Source organism: Vigna unguiculata, chromosome 3 (assembly GCF_004118075.2).
Source record: "Vigna unguiculata cultivar IT97K-499-35 chromosome 3, ASM411807v1, whole genome shotgun sequence".
Classification (NCBI taxonomy): domain Eukaryota; kingdom Viridiplantae; phylum Streptophyta; class Magnoliopsida; order Fabales; family Fabaceae; genus Vigna; species Vigna unguiculata.
Genome location: NC_040281.1, coordinates 24,311,044 through 24,322,524, shown reverse-complemented (window position 1 = coordinate 24,322,524; position 11,481 = coordinate 24,311,044). Strand labels below are relative to the sequence as shown.

Genomic DNA, 11,481 nt, shown 5'->3' with positions numbered 1-11,481 from the left:
ATTGAAATGTCTCCTCTAGCCACCTTCCTCTATCTTCTCTAAGATAGAATCCATTTCTCACCTTTCACTCCATTGTTGATATCAACCTTCATCCTTCACCTAGCTTCCGCTAACCATCACTCATCCATGGAGTTCTCTTCTTCACCTTCATGCACGTGGCTCCACTAAGACAGTTCAAACCGATGTTAATAATTTTAGTGACAGTTATTTTGATGGTTATATCAAATTGATGTTATTATCCTTTATGACGCTGAATTTTATGGCAGTGAGCTAACTAGGGAAAAAGAAATAGTGGTGGTTTAACCACCATTAAACAACAAATTCAATCAATGTTAAAAAAATTAAAATTTTATTGGTAACGGATAGATTTTAAGCGTGAGTAATATCGATTACTTTTGTAATGTATATTGACAATGTTTTGTGACATGACTTATAAAGCACATTATGGTGGTCTAACTGCAAAAGTGAAAGTAAGATAAAAATAAATACTTGAGTATTATTTTTACAATAACTATCTTAAGCATTTGATGTGACCCCACCAAGCCCAATTGCACCTTCAAGCCCAAGCCCATTAAAAGACCCAATTACAAGATCAATGATGAAAAAGATTCAAAAGGGCCTCCCATTAGATGATCACAAAATCAATGGGCTTCTCACATTCTTTACATGGGCCAAAGAGATCACAAAGACTTGAAGAAGTACATGTAAATATAGTAGTGTAGATTTAAATTGGGTCATTGTTTGGGCTTTGCTTTCCAATAATACATAAGACATGAAAGGAACATAGGATGGGTTAAAATTGGGCTCGGCCCAATTCTCTTCATACATGGCCAAGATTTTCAAGACAAGGAGGCTCATTTGCTTCATAGTTTGACTGAAGTTGGTCATCACATCTAAAGGCTAAGAATCCTTCTTGTTCTTCAAGCCAAGATCCAAGGGGCATGATCTTATCTCCTTCTCCTAGCTTGATCTAAGGGCCAAGATCAAGGCCCACTCCATCCAATGGCTCTCCTTTCTCATGTGTACATGGCTTCATATAAAAGCCAAAATTTCACTCATTTGTAGACACTCTTGAAATTTTATGCAATAGATGCAACTTGAGTTGAGAGCACTCCTCCCTCTATTGTCTTTGAGAGTCACCATTTTCTAGAGATTTCCTCTCTCTACCTCTAGCCACCTTCCTTAGGCTAGCATAGATTAGGAAATCCTATCACCTCTTTCACCTTCCATTGCTTGCAAGTGCTTTCCAATTTGCCTCCATTCCTTCATCCATTTTCGCTGCCATGGAGCTCTTTATGTACCTTTGGAGCTCTACCAGCATTGTACATATTATAGTTTCTAATTGATTGAAGGCGCAAAAATTTTTATATTGATCTTGTATAGAAACTAAAAGTTTAGTTAGTTCTATTTGCAGAGGATTGGCACCGACACTTTCATGTTTTAGACCATTTGCTCAAAGGACTGTTGCAACAAGCCGTGTATTCTATGTTATAGAGAGAATCCCGAGACTGAACCCTATAGCCATGAGAAATTAGAATTGTGTACCATTATTGTGATGTGTCCAAGAGTAATATTTAGTTGAATTTTGGTAAATTTTCTTCGTGTTGGTATCAAGTTGCGAATGCTTTATTAACCTACAAACTTCTTTACCTATCAAGTCTTGTGCTTTAAATTTTACAAAAGTTTATCAGAAAAAAAAAATCTATTTAAGGTATAAGCTATAAAAGGCTCACTTTTCCTTATCAATTGCAATATCTATTTTTATTTAAAAAAATTATGATTTTATTGTCAATTTATAATCACTACTAAATATTAAATATTAAGCGCCGCTAAATAATATATAACTTTAATTATTTTAATAAGAGTTATTTTAATGATTATATTAAACCGATATTATAATGCTTTAAAACAGAGAAAGAAATAAGAAAGGTTAAATCTACCGCTAAATAACGCATATTTCGGTTAAAACTAATACTAAATAACTGATATTTAAGTGACGTTACAAATCAAATTTTCTGTAGTGCGTCATTACAGTATAGCCACTTATTCGGGCAAAATAATGGATGTATGTATTCACATATGACTTATGGATAGAAACCAGAAAGAAAACGAAGAAGTATTGAAAGACAGTTACATGTCTGTATTCATTTGAATTCAGAAAAAAAAAAAAAAAACAACATAGAGAACAAAATTCTGTGCTGAGTTCAATTCACATGAAAATTCTCTCCCTGCTATGGCTATAGCTGGAGAAGAAGACAGAGAAATCCACAGAGCACGAGCTTCCAAAGGTAGAAGGCTTAAGAAAAGCAATAATAAAAAAAAAAGAGTAGTATGAGAAAGTGAGTGATCATAATCTAACCAATGAATCAGGTGGTGGAGGGGGTTTGCTTCAAGAATGCGATAAACTGTTGAACGAGATCCAAAGCGTTTTGCTTAGAAGGCTGAAGAAGATGAAACACATGGTCTTCTCCGGGGAACTCCACCTTCTCCACCTCACCCTTCCACCCAGTTTTCTTCAGCGCCTCGTAATAGCTGCAGCCTCTGTCCTTAAGAAAATCATTCTCCGACACGAAGATCAGCAACCTCGGACACGCCAGATCCGACAGTTTCGGATCCAGCGGGGCGTGGATCATCATGTTGCTCGGTCCTTCGTATGTAGGGTACAGATACGCTACCAGCTCGTCCTTTTTATCGTTCCCGAAGAATGGGTGAAGCAGCACCATCCCCTGGAGGCTCAATCCCGCGAAACCCTCTGCAGTGCCTCGCATCACCACGTTGTGGGCGATGTTGCCGCCGGCACTGTCACCGGCGATGAACACGTTTTCTGGATCGCCGTGGGCGTTGAGCCAGGGCTCCGGGCCGGCACCGGTAGCGTGGGAGGCGACCCACAGGAAGGCTTCCCAGGCGTCGTTGTAGCCGGCAGGAAGGGGGTGCTCCGGGGCGAGGCGGTAGTGAACGGAGGCGACGATAACATTGGCGCCGGCGCAGACTGTATTGAGGTGGCTGTGGTAGGCCGGGTTGAAGGGGGTGCAGACGCAAAAGGCGCCACCGTGGATGTAGACGAGAATAGGGAGTTTCTGGGAGGAGGAGGAAGCGGCGGAAGGGAGGTAGAGGCGGACGGCGACGTTGGTTTGGGGATTTATGGTGACGTCTTTGGATTCAACGGCGGTGGTGGGGTCGATTCCGGCAGGAGTGGTTTCCGTGCCGAGGAGACGCTCGATGCTGCCGTCTTTGTAGGCGCGGAAGAGGTGAGGAAACTCGCGGACAACCTCGCCTTTGTTGGTGTTTGGTTCCATTGCAGTGATGAGAAAAGATGTACGAAAGATGGAATAAGAAAAAGTGTGAAAAAGAGATCGTGAGAGAGTTTGGTGTTGTTAGCAATGAATAAAAGAGAAAGGGTTGGCAGAAACAACAGGGAATGGTCGATGGTTAGAGACAATGCCATAATGAACGGTTTAACTGCTTTCTGAAATTTACACCAATCCATAATATCTTTGTCCTTAACGTGGTCCGGCGCAAATTATTCAACGTTGTTTCAACCTTTTCGGCCTGTTCCCTTAGAGGACCCAAAACCACATATTTAATGTGCAAGGAAATTATCATGGAAAACACGAAAAAGATAATGTTATGGCTTTCCCTTCAAACTACTAAACAAGTTACTAAAGTTTATACATAATTAGGTTTCTATACATTTTGATGAATAGTTTCAATTTATTAATAAATAAATAAATAAAATTAACAAATTTCAATGTTAATACAAGTTAAATCATTTATTCTAGTATATTACTATTTTAATATAGGGTTAAGTATATTTTTAGTTCCTGAACTTTGATCTAAAATTGGGTTTCGTCCCTGTCCGAAACTTCAATATATTTTGGTCCCTAAACTTTAAAAATGAATGAATATAGTTCTTTTAACTCAATTACGTTAACGTTTTTTGAAGTGTCAAACATATTTCTCAGTAGATATTGAATCAAGAATGTGTCAAACAATGTAAAAAACTCCAATACTAATATGAAAAACGTTCGACACGTAAAAAAAAAAGACGTATAAAATGTATCGAAGTTTCAGAAAGAGACGAATTCCAATTTTGAGTCAAAGTTCAAGGACTAAAAACATACTTAACCCTTTAATATATCATTATTTTATATATTAAAAGATTAGAATACAATTTTATTTTTATTTAAAATTAATTTTAATTTAATTTTTTAAAAATATTTTTTATACTGTCAATTTAAAAATTTTATTTAAAAATTATTTTTTAAACATATACAATTAAATTTATTCTATTACATCTATTAACACTACAAGAAAATTAAGATTTACTTATTGTACCTATCCGACCCAATAGATGATGCTAAGTAATACAAATAAGGCCCAATTAGCCTCATCTCCAAAGAACATGGAGGTTTGTGTCTCAACCTTTGAAAGTATCTCATCGAGGCCTATCAAAACCACCCAAATCTTGCCACTTGTCTGAAAGCTCACTTCAAGACCCCAGCAAAAACATTTGAAGCCCACCATGGGACCTGGTAAAACTTTGCCTAGACCTCACACTTTTATAGTCACCACTAGGAGCCAAGCTCAACTCTCATACGAGATGGAATCAAACCTAGTGACAACTCTACTGGGTCATATTCAAATCCAATCTAGGAGAATGAGTGACAACATAGACGTCATGGTGACAAAATCATTGCCTTACGTGCACAACAACAGGCCAACCTTCAAGCGTTGAACCAAAAACTAGCCACCCTAGAGGAGGGAAGAGCTCCCCCGCAGCCTCGAAGGGAACCACCTTCATCCGTCGTACACACTTGACACTCCTCTACCAACAATGAGTCTCCTCACTACGTGCAGCACTGGAAAGGCCGATCCCAGTCGCCTAGAGGGAATCCTCAGGCCAATGCCTCACTCCATTCCTGGGCGCCCTAACGATTCTTGAGGAGCATCAACTAGGTAAGCCAGTTCCTACCATGATGCCTACCTTCCATAACTTTCTCTAACAACCCCATGTTTGTCATAACAACCATCGCCAATTGAAGAATCCTCAAAATCCTCACAGACCAAGGAAGCTTAGCGGACATCCTGTTCTGGCATGAGTTTAAGAAGCTAGAAATCCTAACCAATCTAATCTAGTTGTACCTTGAGTCGTCGCTCAATTTCATAGGAGAAAGGGTCGACACTAGAGGTTATATTGATTTATTTAGGACCTTTAGCACAATAGAAGCCCATTATACTGTGATGGTGTGGTATCCCATCATCGAGGCAGGAATATCCTACAACAAACTAATCAAACATAAGAATCTGAATGCATTAGGGGTCGTGGTATCCACAGCCCACATGGCTATTCAATTCCCGACCGAGGACTGATCAACTATTTTATGAAGGTAGCCTCTGACAGGTGGTCACTCTTAATGTTGCTCCTGCGCATGTCATGGTGCCATAGGGATTCAACGTTAGGCGCGATGGCGGAGGCGTGTTCCAGCCGAAAGACAAGTCCCTTACTGGCAAAGCCTGGGACATTCCTCGAAGTGGATGGAGGCACTACAGAAGGACCAACAAACAAAGTCCCACCTTGAGCAATTGGCCCTCAGGAAGCCCCGTCATTTAAAGGATTCCCGCCGAGGCCAACCTCCGCGGGTTGTCCAGATGCATCGCCAGTGGTCAGGTCTACCATTTTAGCCGCCACAACTGGCATGCTCGTGGAAGGCTTTAGAGTCGGGGTATGGGCCACCTACAACTTCAACTTAAAGAACTTGTCTTTGAAGTTCTTGAAGGACTAGGAATACATGGTGAACAAAGAACCGTGTGTGACGCCATTCAACAAAATCCAGTCGATCTTAGCCTTGTGTTTCATCAGATAGAAATACATGAACATATTGGGTGTGAGGATCAGGTAGAGATGCTCACAAACGATCTCAAAAGCCTTTACAAAACTCCAACCGTTAGGATGAAGTTGACTCTGCGTAACAGACATAATTGATAAAAGATCACTTTCAAACTCAGACAGAGAAAAAGAAATATCGAAATCACGGAAATACTCATATACATATGTCAAAACCTTGTCCTCCTCGGCAGAACGAGGGAATACCCTATCACCTAGGGAACAAGGAAGGCCGATAAGCCCTCGGGTAGAAGGTGAAGGTAGACATCAACTCGAACAATTTTACCTCAATAAGGTACTCAAGGATGAAGAAGGCCACCTTGTCCAGAATCAAATATACCTAGGGTTCCTAATAAGAGGAGATTGCTCATTCCCCCGAGCCGTAGGAACAGATGACTTAGCCTGAGTCATGGGAAGAACAATCTTCTTACCCTTTGCTAGTTTCTTCTTCTTTTTTGGAGCCGTGATGGCAGCCTAAAGAAGGCCACCACAGAAGGTGCGACGGAGAGGGGCTCTATGAAGACCCTCTCCTCATAAACAAGATAGTTATCTAGGGAGGAATCCTCACTCATAGGGGTGACCTCCCACACCATCATCGGTCATTGAAAGAGGCGCCTAAAGACAAGGCCAAAAGATGAACATGAAGATGAAGACATACCTATGAGTGACAAATGTAGAAGTAAGTGTAAAACCCGTAGAATTTAATTAATTAAATAATTAATTAATTAATAAATGTGGGTAGTGGAAGTCTTTATGACATTAAACTCTAAATTTCATGACATGGAAAAGTTCTAGCTCAAGTAGTTGAGAGTACTTAAATGTGTGAGAGGACTTGAGTTTGAGTCCTATGTATGCCATTTATGTGTTATTTATTTATTATTGTTTTGTTATATATGTTATCATGTTGTGGAAGGATATAATACTTGAATTATATTAGTTATCACGAAACATGAATTGACATGATGGTTTGGCATTGACTTGACATTGGCATGATTATAGGTTCAAGCCTTGGAAAATCCAAATTAAACTTTATTTTTGCTATTGTTAGTTTTGGCTTGAATATGAAAGGGTAGATGAAATCCTAGCAGCCAAGGGGGCTGGGAAAACAGTCACTTAAGGGTGCTTGAATGACAATTAACACCATCAATAGGAAAATTTTCGTTTTGGGATTTTAATGCACTTTTAAGACACCATTAAAAAGAAAATTGAGAGAGAGAAGAAAGGTTTTCTGCATTTGACATTCAGCCTAGAGAGAGAAGTGTGAAAATTGAGTGTTGTGAGGATTGAGAGTGTTAAGGGGAGTTTTGGGGCTGAATTGAGAAGAACCAAGGAGGGCCATTGGTGATCAAGGGAGAATTTTCAAAGTTCTAAGCAAAAGAGATCAGGTTAAGGGAGCTAGACTCTGATTTCTTTATTTGTCTCAATAATTACATGAAAAGTATGATAACTTGAATGCATGATCCCTATTATATATGTGAATTTCTGATTTCTGAAAATTTTCCAGAAATCGCCTGGCGGGCTATACATAGCCGCCAGGCGGCTCATACCCTTTTGTGTGTTTTCTGAGTTTCCTGGAGGCATCGCCTAGTGATGAAGCCCTGTACCGTCAGGCGACGCAAGCTTGTAACCCATTTCTGGGTTTCTCTGATGAACTGTTTGGCGGTGATGAATTTCCGCTAGGCGACGCGAGTCTGTTAGGCTCGATTTTGTGATTTTGTGCGTTCTGGAATGAGTTTGATCGGGGAAAAGCCAAGTGGTAGTTAAGGGATGATATAACATGTATTTCATTGATTTTTAGTGTAATTGATGGTGTAATATGATGGAACAATATAATTGAAGTCTTAGGGTTTTTATATTAGAGGTTTGGTAGAATTAAGCTCGATAGTGTTAATTATACTAAAACAACTTCTGTTGGAATTAGGCAAAGTGATTATTGGTGTCACTAGTATCATGTTCTTGGAAGGAATCGATTGAGATAGAAATAGGAGAGCATCCAAATGGTGTGGGAGATTCTTCGCGGGTGCTGTAAAGTCTGGGAAATTGCCCAGAAACACATGCGCCGCCTGGCGGCACGGGGCTTGCCGCTAAGCGTCATCGCAACAACATTGATTCTGCATGGCTACAAGAGACAGTGTTGATGTTGGGTAATTTTGGTGTTCAGATAGGGAAACGAATGGACTTGGGAAATGTAATTTGGGAATTAGGCATATGTGAAACGAGGGATTGAGTTGAGATAGGAAGAATTTGGGAATTTAGCACATTACAAAGTTCTGCCTAAACCAGTACTAATAAGTGAGTTTGGGGGGGGGGGGCAGAAAAGGAAGAGATTGAGGCATTGGAAGTGATATTAGGCGCCAAATCCACCCAGAACGTAAACAACATTTCTAGGAGTTGAGTAATGAGTTGGGAGTGATAACTGAGTAGTAGCAAAGACCCAAGTGTGTTAAGAGTTAGGAATGGTATGAAAAATGCATAGTGAAAAGTGACAAACCTGAGGGAATATATTGGAATACATGGAGGAAATTCCATACTATGGACATGTTAGTGATTCAATTGATAGGGAGTAAATTAACTTGGGGATATAATGAGAATAGGGTGTCGTAGAGGATAGATAGTGGCATTAATACAACTACTAAGAGCAATTGACTTTTTGGAAGTGTGCAAGGACTCGATGGAGGGCTAGCATTTGAATAATAGTGCAAAAAAACCAGAATAGGGGCTGTTCTGGTATAGCGCTTGACGACGTAGTTCAAACCGCCAGGCGAGAATTACAATTCCAGAGAGACAATTGACGCGTGGCGCCTGACGGATAGGAGGGTTCCACCAGGCAGTATATGGAACCAATGAGTGTTCTAAGGCGCTTGGCGCCTAGCGGTACGTGTCTCCCGCCAAGTGATTTTGATGCTGCAGCCTTGAGTTGTTGGGTTTTAGATGTGTGATCTATAAGGCTTTTGGTGATGCTTCAAAGGTGGGATTGCTGGTGTTCCTTGAGTTGAGCTCGAAACGTATCCCTTAAGTTGAGCTCAGGATAGGGGTTAAGCACGTTGCATTCCTCGAGTTGAGCTCGGGTTAGTGAGTGTTGTCGGTGTGAGTGTGCTGATTGTGGCTAGTACGAATGGGTCCAGATAGATTGCCTTCCTTAGTAAATAGCTGATGAGTTTGGTAGTCTTGGGATGTTGCGAACTATGTTCATATTTGGGAACTCCACCTAGCGTTACGGTGTATGATTCGTAGCAATGGTTTCCCATACGTGTTCTATCGGTTGTGGCCAATATGTATGGCAGTAGGTCATCTTGAAGTACTCACTAGGAGATGTAGAACGCGAATATCATGATTATGGCCATGCGAGATGGAATCAAATGAGGGAATTTCTAGGCTGTGATTGGGTGATATATATATATATATATATATATATATATATATATATATATATATATATATATATATGAGTATATATGTGATTAATATATGTACATGTGTTTTATATGATAATCTGTTAAGCTCACCCTATCTGCTTGTGTTTGGCGATGATCGTGTACGCGGTACACGTGAGCAGATGATGTCGATGTGGGTGGTTCTGGTGGAGCTTAGCCATAGAGAGGGGATAGCTCGAGAGTTTTATGTTTTTATTATTTTATGGTTTTGGAAATACATTGTAAAGCTTATCGCATGTTTGTTAAAACTCTAGTTTTGTAATTATGGATTTCAGAGTACTTTATTTATGTAATAAAATTTTAAATTTCCCACGTTTTGGGAAATGAGGTATTATTAAATGCAGCATGTTTATTTATTTTCTTTATTTTATTAAAAAATCTATAATATCCGGTCTGGATGTTACAGCAAGGAAACGAAAGATGAGAGGCAAAGCGAACAATAAACAAAGAGATCGAGACAAGAGTAGAGCAAGTGCGAAAATGGACAAAGTGAATAAGGAACTAAAACGCCAATGCCAACGTATATGTGCAATTTCAAAATAGCGATACGACTTCATCAAATGTCGTTTCGGGCCTAGAACAATGTCAACCCATGACGCTTTGTTCCCCGAATCCAAAACGCTATGATGTTGCCATGTGACACACAATTAAAAGTGCATAAACAATCTAATCATTATGGAGCTTCAAAAGAAAACCCCCCATTAATGCTCCACAATTCCCAATAAAGCCAGCCTAATATGACAACACCTTAACAAGCTTGTCCAGCACGACAACACCTCATCAAGCTTGCTAATAATTGGCATTATCATGTTTTTATTTTATTTATTTTTACATTTAATTATTATTTTATTTTTGGATTTTATTTGACATTTCAGGTTTTATTCAATAAAAGTAGAAAAGAAAAATGATAGGGATATATTTTACAAATAAGTGGAAATCACAGAGATTTGGGAAGATCATCAACAAAATAAGGGGAATATTGATTAATCAAGAATTATCAACAATATCAATTATTTACAAAGTTGGTTACTCAATAATTGAAGAATAATTCAACGATATGGAATCTCCAAAGATTAAAATATATATCAAGGATTATCTCTTACAATTTATTCAAGTACCAAATCAAGTCCAAATTCAATTATAAAAGTCTATAAATTGAGGGCCTGACGTAGGTCAAAAGCACACACTTGGAGAAAAAGAAACTTGATATCTCTACACTTGAAGGTAGAAAGATATTCCGAAGGTTAGAGACATTCAATTTCAACATCAGTCTTATGTTCAATATGTCTAGGAGTAGCTCACTCCCCCATTCACGAGGTTTTGTTGTAATGTATTCTTAATTCCTTGTGAATTCTTCATTCAATATATTCCTTTTCCATAATCTCTCATGTTTTATTCTTGTTTTAACTGCATAGTTTATGAATTTTGCACATGCAGGAGTCCATACTAATCCGAAAGATAGTTTGGAAACCCAGATTATGATTTTTAATTACATGTTCTAGATATGGTGCATATTTGGGAGCATCGACTGATCTGAAAGATAGTTTAGGAAACCTAAGTAGAATAAAACAACTATGAATTTCACATGCTAGATATAGATGTGATTAGTAGTCATTGTTAAGCATCATCATATTGACCATTAATGCAAACATAATAGTAAAAATTGCTAGACATAGTTTTTATTATTTTAGTTTAAGCTTTTCTACGACGAAATTGAGGCATGTTACAAATGATGTGAGTGTGAGAGACAAAAATATGAATATATTGTTTGTTTTTTATTACTTTGAATGGAATCGTGAAACCCAATCCCGGTGAAGATTTTATCTTATATTTTCTCAATCAAGTTATTTGTTTCCATTATGCCAATATATGTTATTCGTTACATTTAAATTCTAAATCTATTTTTAATCTCAAACGAAAATGTTTTGTTCTTTATACCTTTATTAGTAAACAACCCATTAAATTTAAATCTCATTAGTGCTTGTGGGAGACGATATCTGGACTTGTCCACTATATTACTTGTACTATTTGGTATATTTGCCAACATGTAACACCTACCGAACACAACAATACCTCATAAAGCCTGCCAAACTCAGAAGCACTTAACAAAGCCTAGTCAATCCAGCAATGCATATTGTGCGCACCAAGCTCACCTAGAGAAGT

The 11,481-nt window shown here is 38.7% G+C and overlaps 1 protein-coding gene across 1 annotated transcript; it reads right to left on the bottom strand.

The window, feature by feature from the left end:
- Positions 1-2,151: 2,151 nt before the first annotated feature.
- Positions 2,152-3,541, bottom strand: LOC114177010 (2-hydroxyisoflavanone dehydratase-like). Its single transcript, XM_028062227.1, has one exon. The coding sequence runs from the start codon at positions 3,294-3,296 to the stop codon at positions 2,367-2,369; it is 930 nt and encodes a 309-aa protein (XP_027918028.1). The 5' UTR covers positions 3,297-3,541; the 3' UTR covers positions 2,152-2,366.
- Positions 3,542-11,481: the final 7,940 nt, after the last annotated feature.